The sequence below is a fragment of the Pinus tabuliformis genome, chromosome 5_1, assembly GCF_031772625.1.
Source record: "Pinus tabuliformis cultivar Carrire ecotype Pingquan chromosome 5_1, CPIR1, whole genome shotgun sequence".
Lineage (NCBI taxonomy): Eukaryota > Viridiplantae > Streptophyta > Pinopsida > Pinales > Pinaceae > Pinus > Pinus tabuliformis.
In genome coordinates this window covers 116906530-116929131 of record NC_142305.1, presented here as the reverse complement: position 1 = coordinate 116929131, position 22602 = coordinate 116906530, and the positions used below count along the sequence as shown (strand labels likewise).

The 22602-nt window shown below is 36.3% G+C and overlaps 1 protein-coding gene across 1 annotated transcript; it reads left to right on the top strand.

The window, feature by feature from the left end:
• Positions 1-6763: 6763 nt before the first annotated feature.
• On the top strand, positions 6764-8661 carry LOC149163698 (16.9 kDa class I heat shock protein 2-like). Its single transcript, XM_089431824.1, has 2 exons — positions 6764-7214; positions 8219-8661. Exons 1-2 carry the CDS (start codon positions 6998-7000, stop codon positions 8491-8493), a joined length of 492 nt encoding a protein of 163 aa, XP_089287950.1. The 5' UTR covers positions 6764-6997; the 3' UTR covers positions 8494-8661.
• The last annotated feature ends 13941 nt before the right edge of the window (positions 8662-22602 follow it).

Genomic DNA, 22602 nt, shown 5'->3' with positions numbered 1-22602 from the left:
TACTTGGAAATAATTAATTCATTCATTATGGATTAATTAGTTGGAGAAATTCAAGTTAGAAGTCTTTCTGAAGTCATGCAAGAGTTATCCCTTAAATTAAGGAGATTATCCCTTAATTAAGGAGATAAGATTGAGTTATATTTGAGTTGTAATTAGTTATCTCAGTTTACTGAGTTAAGTCTAGTTAAATTAGTTCCAAAATGTTTGAGGAACTAATTGTGAGTTATCAATCAGTTGATGCATGCATACACTCAACCACTGTACTCAAAATAACTGAAGATTCCCTCATCATAAACTTATGCATGTCTGTTCTAAGAAAGACCCAGTTAAGCTAAATTTCAAGGACAGTGTACTATTAGTTACATGTGTTTTCCTATAAAGGAAAATCATACATGTAGTCAAGGAAAGGTTCCTTGAGGATTGCACAGTCTTGACAGTGTTTTAGAGCAGTGTGTGAGAGCAGTGTTCCACTGGGTGAAGGAGATCATCCCAGAGGAACTACAGGGGAGAAGGCTTGTGAGAAGCTTTGATTTCCTGTGAGCATCCAGGAGGATTGTACTAAGAGCTAGCTAGCTGTGAGAGCTAAGGGTTTGTATAATTCTGATGTATTTCCACCTTGTATGATAATACAGATAGTGGGGTTTTTAGCTAAGGCTTTCCCCTGAGTATTTTCTGTGTTTCATGTGCATTGATTCTTCTTCTTATGGTTATATGTGTTCAACTCTCATTCGACTCGATCTTTAAGCTTCCACAAGAATTGATAGTAGAAGTAGATTATAGTATTTTTCTTTGGTATATTGCATTATCAGGTTAATCTACAATTATATTTTCTACATAGATCTCAGAGGTAGATTTGTAGAGAATTTGTAGGAAATTCTATAGCAAGGTCTGGGCCAAGACAAACCAAACCCATCGACGGGCGACTGAAAACATGTAAAGGTCGAATGCATGTGCGAAGATGAGTGCATACAAGAGTGAATGAACATGCATGCAAACAATGAGTTCATGATTCAGTAAACGAGAAAACAAGTAAGTGTGTGGAGTGAGTCGCCGCGACGACGACCGTTATTGCAGAAACAATGTCATGCATGCAACATGAGTGAGATGCAATTGAAATATTGAAACAATGCTTCTACAATATAACATGCATTACAATGACAACAAGCATTCAACAAAACGAAGCAAAAAACACTCACACAAACTGAAATACAAAAAGCGACAAAAAAATAGCAAAAGACATGAAAAGCGGACTTACCTGGAAAAAGCCGAGATGAGTATGTCAAATGCTCCTAGATGCAATGGGGAATGCGAAAGCTCTAAGATCAAAGTGAGGAATGAGCTCTGAAGCATCGAATAAATATTTTTGATAAGATCAAAGCTTATGACGTGCATGCTACAAATCTAGGAAAAAGTGACACTTGGCAAGAGGTTTCTAAAATGAATTTTGAATGTAACCCACAGCTACTAAAAATAGCTCCCTAAAATCTAGCGATGCTTTTTTTCTTTTATTTTTATTTTTTCTTTTTCGGGAAAAATCAACCCATGCACGCAAAGCAATATTGATCAGTCTTGGAGGGAACCTGTCAACTTGGGAGCACATGTAACAGACTACAAGCCCTTGAGTGACTTCTGTGCAGTTTCTGGGCTGAGTGGCTCTTGCTTTTCCTCAGGCTCTGCACAATTTTTGTACTAAAGCCAAGGCTTTCAGCCAGTTCTGCGCAAATTTTTAGATCAAGCCCAGTGATGGGGTGCTCGATGCAATTTTTAGAGGGAAGGTTACCTGCTTGCTCTGGCATTTCTGGAGAGAAACGAGCTGCCTTGATTCTCTGCGTAATTCTGGAGAGCAAGGCTGGTTGCCCTCCAATTCTACACAATTCTGCAAGTAAGCACAACAACCAGATAATGACCAAGTCCCGGGATGTTAGCTTGTAGGTGAAAGGAAAACAAGCTAGCAAACACAAGCTGATGAGCCACAAAAACTCAATTGAAGCATAAGTATTTGTCAGTTCAAGACATGCTGCTAAGGATGGTTGGTAGGAAGGCTCCAAATGAAGCTAAGGAAAATATTTTGGAGGGTGGTTGTAGCCGCTACAACACCACCATTTAGCTTGGAATACATGTCCCATGAACTTGGTCTTATTTTGTTTACATGGAAACTTAGCATGGGGTTGTTACACAAGGGTATGTGTATTGGCCCAAGATGCAAGAGTAGGTAGCTAAGTTCATAATAAGATGCATGATTTGTTGTAATAGCAAGCCTAGAAATTAGAAACATGGTCTATATCATCCCTTACCTGTACCCACTTGTCCTTGGGAAAGAATTTCGATGGACTTTGTGGGAGTTTTACTAACAACTAGAAAGGGAGATCACTACCTGTTCGTGGTAGTTGATAGGTTTAGCAAGATGTGTGTGCGTTTTTTTTACCTATAAAAAGACCATTAGTGGGAAAGAAGCATCAAACTTGTTCTTTGGATAACTATGAGTGTACTTTGGGATACCAAGGAGCATCATTTCAGACAGGGACACAATATTTCTTAGTGCGTTCTGGACTACATTGTGGGAGAAGATGGACATGAAATTGAAGAGATCTACATCACTTCATCCACAAACAAATAGATAGAAAAAAGTAGTCAATAGGAATTTGGTGTAGCTTATGAGGGGATACAACCAAAATAATCCATAGACGTGGGATGAAAATATGGTATATCTACAACATTCTTAGAACATAGCAGTCCACACTTCTACAAGAAAGTCGCCATTTGAAACCTGTTATGGATATTTACCGTCTTCACCTTTAGCCATTGCATATGGGCAACAAGGAGGATTGAGGGAGGATGTTACAGGATATGCCTTGAGGGATGAAAAGTTTGTAGAAAAGATCAAGCAGATCCATCTACAAGTATAATAAACACCACAAAAGTCATAGGAGGAATATAACACTAGGAATGATCAAGATAAAACAAAGAAATCATTCAAGATGGGAGACATAGTATGGCTATACTTGAACAAGGAGAGGCTACAGGGGCCTAGTAAGAAAATCAAGGCTTTGAGATATGATCCCTTTGAGATATTTAAAAAGGTGGGTGATAATACCTATTGACTCAGTTTACCACCATATATGCGTATTTACTTAGTTTTGAATCTAGATAATTTGAAAATCTATGAGCCTTCCATGCTAGATCATGAAGAGGAGCATGTCCTACTTTCTGTGGAGGATTTGGCACTAGATGCTTAGGCAAAGTTAAAAGAAGATATATTGTTGCAGAAGAGGTCCAAAACTACAAGACAGGGGCAAAATGACCTTTCATAGATTGGGTTGAAAGGACAACTTCCAAGTAAATCTAAATGGTACACCAGAGAGAAGGTGGAGGAAAACTTTCCTCACCTCATTCAGTAGAAGATTTTTTTCTCGGGACCAAAAGCCTCCAAAAATAGGGAGGTGTGATCTAGATTGAATCATTATATTTTTTTCATCCATCTCAATGCTTTTAGACAGGAAAAATTGGAGGAATAAGCTCATGGGACTGTTTTTATCGGCGAGACCCAGCTTGGAAAAAGAGGGCTTGAAAAATTTTGAGAGTGTTTTGAGGGTAAATTTTTTTTGCTTTAGCACCAAACATTTTTATTCTATTCTAAACATAGAAGCCTTTCCAACAACACAAGAATCATGTCAATCAGAGTTCGTATACAAAAGTTATGTCACTCAGAAGTTGGCATGCCTATTTTCACCACCATAATTTGAGAGGATGCCATGTCAGCCCCAAATATTCATGGAAAAGGGGCTAGCCACATTATTATAATGTAGAAAACTTTAGAAGAGTCTATATTATATCTTTTGTTAAGAGTTGAGGTAGTCAAACCTAACCACTGGTAGGTTATTCGACTGTGTTATAACCATGCCACTAGGAGGAAAAGTGATTCTATTCTTTCGAGTGCATTTGTTCCATGGATGAGTAAAATTAGCCAAGAGGGATAGGAGGTAGAGCACATAGAGAGGATTTGTTCATTGTAGCAGCCCCATGGGAAACATACCATACTTCTTTGTACTTGCAACCATATTTCCATCCAGAGAAAGAGTGTGGAGCGACCTCACCTTCGAGGCAGGTTTTTCTCCCAAAAGGGTTTCCCATAACATATCTTGTCAAATGTGTGTGTGAGTTTTTATTTTACAGTTCTCTTTTTTTTGTATAATTTTTGTTCGCATGCAGGCATTATTAACAGTAAATCTACAGATCCAGAAATCTAATAAAACTATGATATTGTAGAATTTTAGATTTTAAATATAATTTTATCAATTCTGTTGTGACGAATTATGCAGTGGAATATCCACGACATTTTACAGATCAAAAGTAGAGAAGTTAGTTGAAAAATTATGCATATTCAATTGCAAATAGAAGAGACACTAAAGAAGTCACAAGAAAGGTATAAGGCTCGACATGAATAGCACTAAATGGAGAAATAATTCAAAGTAGGAGATAAAATTTACCTACAACTGAACAAAGAAATATTATAGGGTCTTGGTAAAATGATCAGGGATTTGTAGTATGTACCTTTTGAGGTATTGGAGAAGGTGGGAGATAATTCCTACAAACTTAATGTCTACTCCCATATATGCACATTTACTTAGTAGTGACTCTAGAGAATTTGAAACTCTGTGAGCCTTTCATGTTGGATTAGGAGGAGAAAGCCTTACCTACCAAAGAGAGCTTTGCACTAGATGCTCAGGATGAGTTGGTAGAAGACATGATCTTGTAGAGGAATTCCAAATCTATAATACAGGGATTATATATCCTTTGGAAAATTGGGTTGAAAGGACAACTTCCATACAAAGAAAAATGGTACTCTACAGAGAAGGAAGAGAATACATTTCCTCGCCTACTTTAGTAAAGCTTTTAGGCACCAAAATTATCCTTAAATGGGAAGGTATGATCAATATTTGATCATCATAAAAAAAATCATTTGTACTGGTACTTTTTGGTTGGAAAAAGTTGGAGGAATTAGATTTTAGGGTACTTTTAGTGGCATGTCCCAATTTGGGAAATTGGGGTTAGGAATTATTTGAAATCTTCTAGAGCCATTTTGAGGCACCAAACATCATTTTATTTTGGTCCAAAAATTTATTTGCATGAAGATGCAATATTCTACACTTTGATACATTTCCAACAATGCAAGAATCACCTCAATTAGAGATTATAGGTGAAAGTTATGTGTCTTGTAATATGACCTACCTTGTTGACCACCATGGTACAAGTGGATGCCACATCATCCCCCATTACTCACACGCATGAGGCTATCCATATGTGGACTTTCAATAATATTCAATATGGTCCAAAACCCTAATCCTAAATGAATATTTAGCTATGTTAAATATCGAGCAACTAGGAGGAACAAGTGTTCCATTCTTTAACATTGCAAGTCTTGTTCCATAGTTAAGCCAAAAAAACATCTAGGAGTGGTGTTTTGATATCATAACATAGAAGGAGGATGATTTTGTAGTAGTGGTTCATGCCATAATGCCAAAAGGTAACTCCATAATGAGTTCCCATTCCTTTGTATGACAAGAACATTGGCCTCAACTTCTACCTAGGTTTTCTCTTCTATTGGGTTTCCCAGGGTAAATCTTGTGTTGATTTGTGTGGATGGTGTGTACATATTCTTGTTCTTTCATTTTTGTATTTCAATTATTTTATAAATTCAAAAAATCTAGGAAACAACTAATCTAAGATCTAACAAAGGTTAGTTCGCATAATCTAAGATTTCAAATGTTATACAATTTATTGTGACAAATTGTTTTAGCATAATATCCACGATAGTTTATAGATCACCTTTGCTTAGATAAATTATGTGATGGAATTTTATCTAGCTGTGTATGCCCAACTATAATTATTGTCATCTAAAATAATTTATTTGAGAAGACCTTTACATAAGTTTGAGAATTTTTTGGCTATGATACAAGTAGTGTGTGACATCTTATTTGTTTATATACCCAGAATTATAATAAACTTACTAAAAAAACTTACTTGAAACATTTCTCGTAGTTGATGTATGAGAAGAGAGTTAAAAATTTTACTCACAAGTAAAATTATAATAAAGCAACTTGAAAAATCAAATGGAGCTAGATAAAAACAAGTAAAGCCCTAATTGAATATCTTTTAAAAAGAAATGAATGGTTTGAAAGAAAAAGAACTACTTAATAATTCTATGTTTAGGTTGTAAAATCCTAAAAGAATACTCAATTTCACCTCAAAGAAATAAAAATGATCAAAATAGGAACAAATCCCACCTAAGAGATCTTAAAACCAAACATATCTAATACAAAGTCTTTCCATTCCCCTATTATACAAAGTCTTTCCATTCCCAATCTCCAATGATAATCAATAAAATTTATAGAATTGTGTCCAATGAAAATCAAAATATATAGAACTATGGACACAATGCATAAGAGGAGCTCTAATAAAAAAAAATACCTGGAATAATAAGTTTGAAAGCTGAATTTTCTCTATGGTATACGTAATGAAGAATGGAATAAAAGCGTTATCCACCGAGAGGAACAATTCAACACTAAACCAACCATACACTCTGATTTTCTTGAATGAAGAAAGGTTTCACCATGTAAATAAAGTTACATAAAGTTGGACGGTGCTCTTGGCACGGTCAATGTGGGGGAGTCTTGCTGTCTTGACGTATCCGCTACGTGTCGTTGATAATAGCCAAGGTGGCAATCCATCGCTCTCCAACCTGAACCGTCTAGAACCCTTCAGAATTGCAATCCTTTCCCTTATATACAACCCACCTTACTCTACTCTGTAATCGCTTCACTTGGTTGCTTATTCTATCTTATTATTCTGTCCAACTATTGTTTTGTTAAGTAATTTTCCATCACATCTATATTCTGTTGTGAATTTATTGCGAGCTAATGCGATGAATTTTTGTGCTTAGCAGCGTTGAGGGTTGAGGTTTTTAACCTCGTCGCTTTCAGGAACCAAAATAAACATCATGTCGCTTACGTCGTGGCGCGGAGGAAACCGGAGGGGCGCATTCGACCCCTACTCTTTCGATGTCTGGGATCCTTTCGATTTCACGGGCAGCTTGTGGGAGCAATTCACGCCCAGGGACCGTCAGGGCGGTGCCCAGGACGCCGCTGCAATTGCTAACACTCAGATCGACTGGAAAGAAACCCCTGACGCTCATATTTTTAAAGCAGATTTACCCGGTATCCGTTCCAATCTTTAAATTATTTTGATGGATTAATGGTAGTTAGAAGCCTCTTTTTGAATCTATACCGTATTTTAAAGATTATTTTGATGGAATTAATGGTAGTTAGAAGCCTCTTTTTGAATCTTTACCGTATTTACAAGGATTTAATGGTTTATAGCAGATTTTTTTTTGAATCTTTAAATATTTTGCGGCTTTAAGCAAACCTTGGAGGACTTATGATTGTTATATGGCTTTGGGAATGATTTGATGATTGCTATAAGGATTTTTCTGTTTGATGATTGTTATAAGGATTTTTCTGTTTAGAGAAAAGCTTTGAGTGACGTAAAACGTTTTGAGATTAAATCTTTGAAATATTTTGAAGGATTCAGCGGTTGGAAGAATTTTTTCGATCTTTAAAATATTTTGAAGTTTAAAGAAACATTAAATGATGTGGAAACCTTTTTTTTTCCAATTTTTTCGATCTTTAAAATATTTTAAAGGTTAAAGAAACATTAAATGATGTGGAATCCTCTTTTTCTTACCATTTTGATGCTTTTCAAAATATTTTGCTGAATTGAACGGCTGTTCGAAACGAAATAATTTGCTTTTTTCGATCTTTAAAATATTTTGCAAGTTTAAAGAATCTTCTTTAAGTGATGTGGAATAATCCTTTTGTTTTTTTTTACGTGGAATCCTTTTTTTCTTACTATTTTGATAGTTTTCAAAATATTTTGCAGTATTGAACGGTTCTTCGAAAGGAAATAATTTGCTTTTTTTTTCGATCTTTAAAATATTTTGCACGTTTAAAGAATCTTTAGGTGATGTTGAATAATCTTTTTCGGGGTAGTATTTCGATAGCTTCTAAGATATTTTGAAGAATTCAACGGTTGTTCGAAGGAAATAATTTACATCTTTGAAATATTTGTATTTAACCGTTTGAAGAGTGTTTTTTCGCAGGGATTTAACGATTCTTAGAGAACTCCGTTTTTCGCCTTTTCCGATTTTGTTGTCCTCTTTCAGGAATGAGGAAGGACGAGGTGAAGGTTCAGATTGAAGAAGGGCGCGTGTTACAGATCCACGGCGAGCGTACCAAAGAGGACGTACAGAACAATGACAAGTGGCACCGCGTGGAAAGACAACATGGTAGCTTCATGCGCCGCTTCCGACTGCCAGATAATGCCAAGCTGGACGAGGTGAAGGCAACCATGGAGGACGGGGTGCTGACTGTGACGGTGCCCAAGGCGCCTCACCCCAAGCCGGAGGTCAAGGCAATCGACATCAAGAGCAGCGGGTGAGAGCAACGAAGAATAAACACCAAGAGGATGGCAATGCTTTTCAGACATGAGGTACCCGTATATACGTATTGAAGTTAGTTAAATATTGTTTTCATGGACCTTTCTAAAGCTTTGAATTAAAGTTTATGTAAATGTTTGACGTTAATTTTTAAATATTGTTTTCATGAACCTTTCTATAAAGCTTAAATTTTATTTAATACCATTAGCTTTCTTTTTGAAAACTCAAGCAATTAATTAAACAAAATGAATTTCATTAAAATAAATACCAGACGAAAAAATAGAGTTGTTTAATATGAATAAAAAAATAGAGTTGTTTAATATGGATAAACATCCATATTAATATAAATAATAAAGATGAAGTTCATGGATAAAGATGATTTAGAAAAATAATAAAGATGAAGTTCATGGATAAAAATGATTTAGAAAAGATCTCATCGTTGGGAAATATTAACAATGTATGATTTTAATATGAATAAACATCCATATTAAATAAAGTGAACTTTTATAAAACTTATTTTATTTTATCCATATCCAATAAATTAGTTTATGAAACTTTTAAACATGGATAAAATATTTTATGAATCTTTTAAACAAAGTTTTGCCAAAGAATGCTCTTATAAATATGGATAAAGATAAATTATTTTATGAAACTTTTAAACAAAGTTTTGCTACTGAATGCTCTTATAAGTATGGAATATGGAATATCGATAAAGATGATTTACTATTGGATAAAGTATATTTCAATCATCCAACCCATATCCAATAAATTATTTTATTAAACTTTTAAACAAAATTTAACCACTGAATGCTCTTATAAATATGGAAAAAGTTTTTTTTAATATATACCATATTTTTTTTTAAGGCCCTAAACAATAAATTATTGTATGATTTTTTTACGATTTTAGGATTTTTTATGATTTTTTTACGATTTTAGAAATTATTGTATGATTTTTTTACGATTTTAGGATTTTTTATGATTTTTTTACGATTTTAGAAATTTTTTGAAAGAGTTTCACTGCTCGAATACTGTTATAGGTTCAATTTACTACGATACTACTTTATCTTATTAATCAAAAATCACAATTGATAGGCGTCTTTATTAAATCTTATTTTTTAGGCGTCTTTATTTTTTTTAATTTTTTTTAGGCGTCTTTATTTTTTTCTTCTATTAATATTAAATACCAGTACATACAAACTGAGTAAATATGTCTTTATTTTTTTTCTTTCTATTAATATTAAATACCAGTACATACAAACTGAGTAAATAATAGAGTAAATAATACCAGTACATACAAACTGAGTAAATGTCTTTATTTTTTTCCTTCTATTAATATTAAATATCAGTACATACAAACTGAGTAAATATCTCTTCTTTTTTTTTGAGTAAATATAGCAGTACATACAAACTGAGTAAATATCTCTTTTTTTCAGAATAAAAAGCATTTCAAACTGAGTAAATGTCTTTATTTTTTTCCTTCTATTAATATTAAATATCAGTACATACAAACTGAGTAAATATCTCTTCTTTTTTTTTGAGTAAATATAGCAGTACATACAAACTGAGTAAATATCTCTTTTTTTCAGAATAAAAAGCATTTCTTTTTTTTGAGTAAATATCTCTTTTTTCAGAATAAAACCATCTCTTTTTTTCAGAATAAAAAACAGTATGGTATTTATATTATATTCAAAATATAAAGCAGTATGGTATTTATATTATATTCAAAATATGGTGGCTTTATGGCGGCTTTTTTTTTCGGGACGGCGGCATCCTATTCTAAGAATATTTTTATCTTTTCATTTTTCATTGATACATGTACAAAAATTTTGGACTGCAATTCATCATAGACATAGACAAATTAGAAGACTTTCAAGACATAGACAAATTAGAAGACTTTCAAAACTATCTAGATATCTGTAGATCTGAGATATTATCCAGGAAAAAGGAGCTTGAAGCATATCTGTAGATCTGAGATATTATCCAGAAAAAAGGAGCTTGAAGCATATCAGAGAATTGTGACCTTATATGCGGGGCATAGAGAAGGGCTGAATGACATATCTATAGGACTCTATAGAGATGCTCAGGTTGCCACTTACCGAATGGATATTGCCTTATTTTCTCATTTTCATTCCCTATCTCGAGAAATATCTCCTTATATATTATTAATCAAAATTCAAAATTGATAGGTTAATTATAGATTCAAAATTCAAAATTGATAGGTTAATTATAGATTCAATTTACTACGATACTATTTTATACTATTAATCAAAAATAAAAAATTGATAGCCTAATTATAGATTTAATTTATTACGATACTCTTTTATCTCTTTTATATTATTAATCAAAAATAAAATCTCTTTTATATTATTAATCAAAAATAAAAAATTGATAGGCGTCTTTATTTTTATTTTTTATTTTTCTTTTATCTCTTTTATATTATTAATCAAAAATAAATAATTGATAAGCATCTTTATTTTTATTTTGATAAACCAAAAATAAATAATTGATAAGCATCTTTATTTTTATTTGATAAACCAAAAATTGATAGGCATTTTTATTTTTTTATTTTTTCCTCTGACACTGACTTCTATTAAAGATCAATATTAATTTAATACGATACTATTTTATATTATTAATCAAAAATACTACTTTATATTATTAATAAAAAATAAAAAATGACCTTTTTATTTTTTTTTTCCTCTAACGCTGGCTACTATTAATATTAAAGACCAATACATATTGAGTGAATATCTCCATGCTATGAAGTGAGTAAATATCTCCATGAACTGAGTGAATATCTCCATGCTATGAACTGATTCATATCTCCATGCTATGAAGTGAGTAAATTGAGTAAATATCTTGACTGAGTAAATATCTCCATGCCTCATAGCAATTGTATAAAAAAAAAACGGCAAATTGAGTAAGTAAATATTTCCATGCATCATAGCAATTGTATTAAAAAAATTGCAAATTGAGTAAGTAAATATCTCCCTGCATCATAGCAATTGCATCGAAAAATTGCAACGAACGAACTAAATATCTCCATGCCTCGTAGCAATTGTATTAAAAAAAAACTGCAAATTGAGTAAGTAAATATCTCCATACATCATGTTAGCCTCCTATTGCAATAGGTTTCATATTTCATGATTGACTGTTTTACATGCCAAATATGTCATCTTTTCATGCTGCAAAGTTCCATATTTCCAAGAAGTTCCATTTTGAAGAATCATACCATTTTTGAAGAGTTTTTGAGATAAGGGAAAGCCAAACAGCTTAATCTTGGCTTCCCTAGGTTTAAATTGCTTGTTTTAGAAGATAGAGAATGAATATTTGTCCAAACAGCTTAAGCTTGGCAGATCAGTGGCTAGGTAGAGAAACAAGGGCGCTCAATTGTTTAATCTGAGCCCCGGAAGTGATAAGGGTACATTTAGATAGGAGGGAAGTCAAAAGAAAAGAAGATAATCAGGGTCTGCAAGTCTAAGTGCACCCAAACCAAAAAGAAGAAAAAATGCTAGGTAAGTAGGCCAGGTAAGTAGTTTTGTGGTTGCAAAATCAAACTATGTGATCCATTTCATGTTTTCAAGTGTTATATCTATTCAGATCACAAGTGCAAGGCAATTTTTCCTTGGAGCAGCTCAAGCGAGGCATGATTAACTTCCCTTTATTCCTTTCCCCCGAATCATTCACTAACTTCCCCTAAAGATGTTAAGATCTGCTTAATATCTTTAAAAATTCATCATATTCCATAGCATTTGCCTAAGTAAAAATCTCCTTTGCTTAAAGGATGCTTATATTTCTCATACACCTGTTTCCCCTTTAAAGCCTAAGATTTCTATCCTTAGCGCTTTCTTCACAAAATTCATATTAACTCCTAACTCTATTATGTAAATCTTTCCTTATTTTCCCTTCCCATACTAAAAAATATAGTAAAAATCCTCATTATTTACATATCCCCTCCTCTGGTTGAAATATAACCAAAAATATTGCTTGGGAATTACTAAGTTTACTTGAAACTTAGTAAGAACCCTCATTTTGCTCCAAAAACCATCTTCCTAAGGTGTTTGGACTCCCTCCAAAACACAAAAACCCCCCTTCAAATGCTATCGGACCCCTTCTGATGCATTAAGGACCCTTCCTAAAGCTTAAAAATCTTCATCTGATGCACTAAAACCCATCTCCATTGCATTAAGCCTTCTTCCGATCACATTAGGCCTTCGCCGATTAACAAAACATTTCTCTGATCCGTATTCCCCTCCCTCCGACGCGATATCGCTATCGGAGATGGCAATGACTTTGTTGGCCCATACATATTCACGCTCCGATGGCAAACCGCCGATCGCGACATCGCAATCGGCAGCCGCAAGGTTTCTGTACCTATATATATATATATATATATATATATATATATATATATGCTCCCCTCTCATCCGCCGACGCGATATTGCTATCGCACCCGAAAGCATATCGCATCGCGATCCACTCATTATCACAATCGCATCATTTATCCATATATACCTCCACTTCCCCGTAAAACTTGGTTATATTGCAAAACTTAAGTTTTACCGCTAACCTCATTTTACCTCAATATATGGCATTTCCGCAATATTTCCCATTTTCGCGCAGCCGCATGCCTTATCGCTTTTTCGATATCGGCGATCGCTCCCATCGCATCGCATATATAAAAGCCATTGCCCCCTGTCCCCGCCGATTGTCGATCGCCGATTTAATCACTGCCGTCCGATCAAGCCCCCAAGTCGCAACGAGCCCGCCACTGCTACGTGTCACCCTGCCACGTCACCCTGCCGTACCCGGGTCCCCCCGCTGATGTCATCACAGAAAAGGTGCAAAGGGCGAGAATCACGTCAAAGGAAGCCTGAAACAAAAACAGAGGCAGTTTTCGATGCGCGATTAATGCTTAGCGCTAATCGCGCACCGCTAAGAAAAATTGACCAAAATGGAAGGCTTCATATTGCTCGGCTACCAGCAGGCCCGAAAATTCGCAGTTTGATAGGATTTCTTCATTTATGTTCATATTCAAATCGGCCAGCGCTGATAGCATTCCAGAGGCCACAAAAAGCATTTGCAGCAGTTATTTTTGCCTTGAAAGAGCAGAAAAGGAGCGATTTAACAGTTTCAAGCATATCAAGGGAGAGAAAATGGTCTGATTCAACTATAAAAGAGTATCAGAGGAAAGATAAAGCCCAGATTAAATTAAAGAGTATCAGTGAAGCGGCAAAGAGTATCAGATCGGCAATATCAAAGCAGGTGAACATTAAAGGCCCCCAAGCAAAGTCAAAGAAAGCGGTGAAGCCATTTAAGGCTTTCAGATCACAGTTAATGCACATCAAAGCCACTCAAGAGCAGGGATCAAAGCCCAAAGCACAGTTATGGCTAAATGAACAGCACAGAGCCATAAGGACAGATATTAACTCATTTTGATACAGCTGCCTCCAGTGCAGCTCAAAAAGATATTTTCTTGCATTCATTTCAGGACAAGATTAGATTAAAGAACTCATTCCCCTCAGATCTGTTTAAGATCTTCTGTAATAGATATTTTTGGATATTTTCTCTATATAAACCACCCTAATTCATTGTTTAAAGGGTTGGTTGGTTGATAATCCTCATTCTAGACTTGCGCTATATACTTTGAGAGCTCTGTAATCAAAGACTGCTGGAATGCTTTAGATGAAAGACTATCTGTTGTGTTATTTAATGGCCAAAGAGTGACTGTGGAATTCCTGTGCTACTACAAGGCTCAATAAGTGTTTTCCTAGCTCTGTAATCAAAGACTGCTGGAATGCTTTAGATGAAAGACTATCTGTTGTGTTATTTAATGGCCAAAGAGTGACTGTGGAATTCCTGTGCTACTACAAGGCTCAATAAGTGTTTTCCTAACTCTGTTTATAGTTTATATATGTTTATGCCACCATTGTGTTACCATCTAAATAGCAAGAAAGAAGAATAGCTTAGGTTTTTCTTGACTGCACCCTATGCTCAGTTCTTGTTATTTCTATATGTTTTCCTCAGAAATGGTTATGAATATGCATACTTAAATGATCATGTTTACCCTGTTTCTTTCACATATGACTGCTATTTAGGAATTCTTGACTGCTCCTAGACAAACATTCATTCACCTTCCCTCTTTGTTAGCTAATGAAAGATTCTTAGTTGCCTTTCATTTCTGACCTTCATTCCATCTTTATTCCAGCCTGATATTGTTCTATGTGTAGCTATCCTGCTCTGTATTCCTCTTGTGACCAAGAAAATGCAGCAGCAAGCCCTAATCCAAGACTCCATGCCCAATGATTTGAACTTCTCACACTATGCATCCCAACTCTACTTGAAAACATCATCCTTCCCACCAAAATCAAACAAAACCCATGTACACCATAACTAGCCTAAAATCAACCCAAAACAAAGATAAATTTTAAAGAGAGAGTCCTCTCTGACTGCAGGTAGGCTAGGACCTGCAGCCCAAAGATTGGTTTGTGGTTACCTCGGCCGTATCCCTTAAGGAGCCAAGGGACAACCTGAGTGATAACACATCATAACAATATTGCAAATTGAGTAAGTAAATATCTCCATGCATCCTAGCAATTGTATTTGCACTGTTAATGGAGGAACCTTGTTCTCAGGGCTTGCCTGTGCTTGGTGACTGTATTTTGGACTGTTGATATTCGATACTGTTGATATTTGATACTGATATATATATATATATATATATATATATATATATATATATTTAGACTGTTGATATTCGATACTGTTGATATTTGATACTGATATATATATATATATATTGGTTTCGTTTTATAATTAAATAGCAATGAAAAGGATTTGAATTCTATTGGTACTTGTGAATGTTCGTTTATTCCTTCGATAGTGATCTTCTAGTTTCTTCTGCAAACCCGCTTAGTTATCTTGTTGAACCTGTATGGATGTTCTTCTTGCTTCTATGCTTACTGTTCACTATCTGTCATCATTATGCTATGGAAAAGAAAAATGAATTTAACTGAATTATGCACAAAGATACTTAAGTTGCAATATATATGGTTTCAAAAGTATTTGTCCTTCAAAATGTTTCTGTGCTTCTCTCTATTCAATACTATGATGGTTAAAAGATTACAGCGGCTGTTTCCTTTTCTGTTTTGTAAAAATCACTGGCCGGTTATCAAACTGCTAGTAGTTACATTTGGTTATTTCTGGATAACTGTATTTTCTTTACTGTAATCTAAAAGTAAAGTTTAAATAAAACTAACTGAAACATATCTGTTTGCAAAGACAAACACTCCAACCATGACCTTCCTGAGCTGGATACTCTTGCATCAGGCTCTCGGGGTAAATGAAAATTCATGGCTCCGGTCCATGAGCTCCTCAATAGAATACCCTACATGTTGTATCTGTCCTGCGTCAAGCCACGAACTGTCCTCAATAGGGCGGTTCTTCCACTTGATGAAGCACTGTAGGTATTCCTTTCTTTGAGTCCGCCTGGCCACCTGTGTATCGAGGATTCCTTCGATTTCAAGTGGCTGAGCTGAAGGCATTTGTCTCATCCATGAACTACTCTCTTCTTGGGTATCCCGATTTGACTGTGTCGAACTATCCTCTTCTGGACTTGCAATGTATGGGAATAAATCCGCCACATTAAAGATGGGCGATATTCCTATACCTGGAGGCAATTGCAGCTCATAGGCATTTGGAGAAAACTTACGCAGAATTTTGCAATGTCCAATTTTTTTGAATTTCAGCTTATTGTATTTGCCCTTAGGGAATCTTTCCTTGTGCAGATGTGCTAGAACTTGATCCCCTACATTAAATTGTACCTCACGTCGTTTCACATTTACTTTCTGTTTGTACCTTTGACTGTTGTCCTGTACTTTTGACTTCACCTGCTCATGTAGGTTTTTAATTGCTCTTGCAAAGTCTTCCCTATTAGCACTTTTTCTTTCTAACTGTCCCAAATCTCGTAGGTCATGCATTCCTCAGGGATGCTTTCCATAAAAGATCTGGAAAGGACTAGTTCCTGTGCTTTGATTTGGTGAATCGTTGTAAGAAAATTTCGCTTGGGCAAGTACACGATCCCACATTCGTGAATTTTCCCCAACTAGACTCCACAACAGGTTTCCTAAGCTTCTGTTCACTACCTCCATCCGCGCATCAATCTGTGGGTGATAAGTGTAGTTGAAATTTAACTTCGTATCCAACTTTTTCCACAAGGTGCGCCATAAATGTCCTATGAATTTCACATCCTTTTCGGAAATAATGGACTTGGGTAAGCCGTGCAGTCTGACGACTTCAGTGAAAAACAAGTGTGCTACATGGGTAGCATCACTGGTTTTCTTGCAAGGGATGAAATGTGCCATCTTCAAGAATCGGTCCACCACCACCATGATGGAATCAGTCCAGATTGACTGAATCCCACGGTCTGTTTGGAATAGGCAAGGGTGTATGCAACCCCGTGTTCTGACTATGCCCTTTCACCAATTGACATATCTTACACCTGGTCACATATCGCTACATGTCTCTTCGCATCTTCAGCCAGTAATAAAAATGACTGAGCTAATCCAAGGTTATCAATGCCGAAATTTCTAGCTAGACCTCCACTATTTTTTTCCTGGATTATGTACTCCCTCATCGAACATTCTCAAACACACAGCTGTCCTCCCTTGAATAACAGATCCTATAAGTTATAGTCTAGCCATGGGCTATTGTTCCTCAATAAAGGATTATGGCAGGCTTCATAAGCCTCCTTGAAATATGCTTCTGTTTGATACAAGTCCTTCAATCCCAACACTTTTATCGTGCTTTCTTGCAAGAGTAAAACTCTTCTGCTTAGTGCATCTGCTACCTTATTCACTTGACCACTGATATGCTTCAATACGAATGTAAAACTCTGCAAGTACTCCACCCATTTTGCGTGTTTGTGATTCAACTTATGTTGTTGCATAACATACTGTAATACAAAATTATCAGAAAACAATACAAACTCATTACCAAACAAATAATGTTTCCAATGCTTCAAGGTTTGGATGACGACATAAAACTCCTTGTCATAAGACGTATACTTTTTCCTGCTTTCATTTAATTTTTCGCTGAAATAGGCTACTAGTTTGTCTTCCTGGCTGAGTACGGCTCCAATGGCTGTACCACTGGCATTACAACGAATTTTGAAAAGTCTGTTGAAATCAGGCAACCTCAAAATTGGCCTCTCAGTGATCTTCTTCTTCAATATCTTGAAGCTCCTCTCTACAGCTTCAGTCTAATGAAAAGGCTGACTTGCCTTTTTGAAGGTATCCAATAGGTGCATAGATTCCACTAAAATTCTTTATAAACTTATGATAGAAACTTTCCAACCCATGAAAACTTCAAACTTCGAACATAGTTTTAGGGGATGGCCAGCTAAGTATAGCTGCAACTTTTTTTGAGTCCATTTTCAGCTCATTTTCTGCAATCACAAAACCCAAATAGACTAACTCCTTCAGAAAGAAAGAACTTTTTTTCAAATTTATTAACAACTTGTTTTGCTGCAACTTCTCTAGAACATATCGAACATGTCGAAAATGTTCCTCCTTGGTCTTGCTGAAAATCAATATATCGTCAAGATACACAATTACGAATTTCCCAATGAACTCCTTCAACATCTCGTTCTTTAGGTGCATGAAAGTACTAGGGGCGTTACGCAACCCAAATGGCATCACCAGCCATTCATACAGTCCTTCATTAGTTTTGAAAGTTGTTTTCCATCCATCCTCTTCTCTTATTCTAATCTAGTGGTATCCGCTCTTCGGATCTATCTTCGAAAAATATGCTTCTCCACTCAAGCAGTCCATCATGTCATCCATTCATGGCAATGGAAACCTGTACCTGATAGTAATTTTATTTATTTCTCATGAATCTGTACACATCCACCAATCGCATCCTTTCTTGGGAGCTAAAACTGTCGAAACTGCACAGGGACTTAAACTTTCCCGTAGCAAGCCTTTGTCCAACAATTCCTGTACTTGCTTCCTGATCCCTTTGTTTTCCTTAGGACTCATCCGGTAAGCAACTTTGTTCGGTAAAATAGATCCAGGGATGAAATCTATGTGATGACTGATACCTTGCTTTAGTGGTAATCTATCCGGTAAATCATCCACCACAATGTCACTGAATTCCTGCAACAAATCCTGGATTTCTTTAGGTAAGTCGGAAATTTCAGTGTGCAACAACACTGCTTTCGGTCTCCTTAAAATAGCATACTTTACCTCGTCATCTTCAATCTATTTTAGAAATTATTTTCCACCCACCAGCAACACTTTTGTCCCACTAGTTTCTATTGTTGCTTCTTCTTTGATGGGTACTAGCATATGCTTAATCCCATCCTTGACAAACTTGTAACAATTTGTTTTCTTGTCATGAACAACTTTTTGGTCATACTGCGATGGTCTACCTAGCAGAATATGACACACGTCCATGGGCATGATGTCACAAATCACTTTGTCCCTATACTTGCCAATATGGAATTCCACCTCACACTGCTCATTAACTAGCAGTTGGTGACCCTTCTGTAACCAAGACACCTTATAGGGAGTTGGGTGTTTCAACCTTTTCAAACCCAATTTCTCCACCATCTCTGTTGCAACCAGATTATCAGTTCTTCCACTGTCTATAATCAGTTTGCAGCATTTCCCATGTCACTTGCACACATTCCGGAATAATGCCTTTCTTTGGGCTTGTTCAGTTGTCCCCTTTGTCGGTTTCAGTAGTACCTTATTCAAGACTAAGGCCTCTCTTGTCTCCGGTACATTCTCTACCTCTTGAGGTGGTGCCTCTGCTTCCTTTGTTTGAGCAACATATGCTCCTCTTTGACCAGCCTGTTCTCCTTCAGGACATTCAAAGGACCTGTGCCCCCACTTGTGGCACTTGTAACACTGGTAGGCAGCTCCGCTGCCCTTGCCATTACCTCTTCTTCTTTGGTATGGCCTTCCTTCCCTAGTGCTACGTTCCTTTTATGATGTCCCTGAGGTCTTTGAACTACTGCCCTCTTCACTGTTTTTGGCAGTCCTTCCTCTGCCAAAGGATTGTCCTTTCCCTCTGCCAGTTCCACGTCCTCTCTTGGCATTTTGCTTCCTTGCGATCTTTTATTCTACCTTTAAGGCACTCTAGTATGCTTCCTCTATGGTTGTTGGAGAAAGAATACTTATCTCGTCCAATATCTCCAGCCTTAGGCCATTCAAAAACCTTGTTGTCTTTTCTGGGGTGTCTTCAGTATAACCAGCTGTTGAGCCTCAAACCTGCACTTCTTTACACATCCTCTCAGCCTCCTTTTCCTATTCATTTCCTTCTTTTGCCACTCATTCCCTCCATCAAATTGCTCAAATCATTGTATTTTAGGACTTTTTACATGGTTTGTTAATTATGCTAATGACTGTGTTGTTGGATTAGAATTTTGGTTCAAGTGTTGCGCTTTCCGCAGCTCACACAAGGTTTCCGCAGCTGATCCCGGTTTCTGCAGCCAACCCCGGATTCCGCAGCTGTTTTATTAAACGGCATGTTCCAGGTGTCCTCCGGGCAGAAGAGCCACATGGGCAAGTTCCTGGAACCAAGGACATGGTGTGTGTCCTTCCAGCTCAGCCAAACCAGTAATAAAAACCCATGGTCAACGAGGGGGCAACTACGGTCAACAGAGGTCATTAGCGGTGGCACGGCTCTGCGTGTTCGGTTTTAGAGCACGTGAAGAACAGTTGGCCTCTTCCTCAGCCACAAAGATGATGGGAAACACAAATCCAACAGAAGATTTAATGCCCACCACGACCGTTGCCTAAATCCGAGGACGCTGCCAGATTACGTGTTTTTACACAGCTGATAGAATAGTGTAGTTTGTGTTAAGTTAGTTTTGTTTTCTCTGCTATAAATAAAGCGTCTCTGAACGCTGGATAGTTAGCTGCTGATATGTAATTTTGAACCCCACTGTACTTTCTATTTTGATACATAATATATGAGAAGACTGTTCTCCATTTGAGCGTGTAATTGATCTTTGAGCTGGCTGGAGTAGGCAGAGGGCCCCTGTTTACTTAAGGCCTGTACAGTGTTTTTAATTTCCTGCATTTCTTTTTATCATTTTATGTATAATAGTTGTACAGAATGCCTTTGATTGCTGTGTTTCGATCATGTACAATAGCTGTATATAAACGTTGAATTCTGCTCATTTATATTTCTGCACTTTTCCATGACTGATCAGTGTGTTTTGCAGATTGCTTAGGTGTGCCCGGGACAGTTTCTTTTCTTCTCTTTTTACAACTAGTGGCATTTGTGATCGTCTTATCTAGACTGCTGATCTTTATTTTTGATTTTCATTAGTATCATTGCTTTAGTTTGCACTTTACTTTCTGCTCATAGCTTATCAAGTTGTTCACCTTTTGATGGCTCTTTTTATCATAATCAACTAACTTTAGTGGAGCCAGAATATCACTTAGTGCAGCTTGGTTTATTTTGTTTTAAGACTCACATTGCTAACTTGCTCATAACTCTTTCTTATATGATCAATCCAGCTGAAGGCAGAAAGGTTAAGGGAAAATTAAGTGGTGTGATTTGTCACTTAGATTTTACATTGCTTAAGATTTAATTGAAGAGTTAAAGTAGTTGTTCTTGTTTTTAATTGAGTTAATGTAGATGTCATTTTCATCAGCAGTAGAGGTACTGGGCCGATGCCATTGGTCTTTTATTTGATGCCTTCATTTTTCCTTTAAGAGTTGATTTCATTTCAGTTGTTGTTCAAAGCTTTCTTGTAGATTACTTTTAAAGTTTTAAGAAATCATTTAGAACTCATCACAATCACACACACTTCACTCACTTCATTTCATTTCCATCACATCATTGTAGGAGAAATATATTTGGAAACAAACTTAAAAAGTTAAAAACGACAAAAACTTAAGAAACAGTTGCCTAAGTACATACAGTACACATCACTTCATCAGCTTACGAGCCCCGGGTTGACATTTAAAAGTTGCAATTTAGACATCACTAAATTGACCAAACATTTTGGCGCCGTTGCTGGGGAAGTGAAAATTAGGTAGCCAATTCTTAAAAAAAAAAAACGAGAAAATTTCAAGGAAGGAAAATTAATAACCTCTCAAAGTATGCTCTCCTCTTGCACCTAGAGTGATCTGGAGGATCAGAAAAGAGAAAGTTATTGGTTTAATAGTTTCTTGAGTATGCTCTCTTCTTGCACCTAGAGTGACTTGGAAGATCAAAAAGAGAATTATTACTCTGACTTGAAGGAAAATAAAAAATGACATGCATAGAGCAAGAGATTCTAGGGGAAGGTTTTTAGCTAGAGCTAAGAGTTCGATTTTTACAAGTCCATCTACTCCAAGGAATAGACAAGAGACACCTCCATCATCTCCAACTCACACTCCTAGCCCTAGGATTCCTGGAATTCAAGAGGCAATAGTTGACTCTCCCACACCATCCATTGAATCTGAATCTGAAAGAGACCCTTTTCTTCCTTCCATAGGAGGACAAATTGTAATTGAAGAAGTAGAATCATCTGAAGAAGAGGGAGAAATTCCTTCTCGTTCACCCTTAGTAGAGGAACCGGAAAACTCTGAAGTCTCCGGGGAAACTACCATGACAGAAGAAGGATCAACTGGATTTGGTAGGGGTAGAGGTAGAGGAGGAGGAGGAGGAAACAATGGAGGAGGTCGAGGTAACATTGGGGGAAATAGGGATGGAGATAACTCATTCGGGTTTCCTATAGGCGATGAGGACTCTCGAGCCACCATGAAAAACATCTCACCATCTGTCCTCCCAAACTTCCATGGGTTAAGGAATGAGGACCTTGAAACATTTCTATTTGAGTTTGAAGTCGTATGTCGAACTTATGATTATCTGGATGACTCTCAAAAACTCAAATTGTTTCCTTCAACATTGAAAGGACAAGCTTTGAAATGGTTCATGGGATTACTCACTCAATCCATTAGGTCTTGGAATGATATGAAACAAACATTTTTGGATAGGTACCTGGACTATTGTATGCCCACCAATCACAAGGATGAGGTATTCAAAATGGTACAAAAGGAAGATGAAAATTTGGAGGATTTGCTTGAAAGATTTCAATACAATTTGAAAAG

Coding starts and splice junctions, on each gene's coding strand:
- LOC149163698 (XM_089431824.1), top strand. CDS start 6,998: ATGTCGCTTACGTCGTGGCGCGGAGGAAACCGGAGGGGCGCATTCGAC. Junction 7,215..8,218: donor TTTTAAAGCAGATTTACCCG/GTATCCGTTCCA, acceptor GTCCTCTTTCAG/GAATGAGGAAGGACGAGGTG.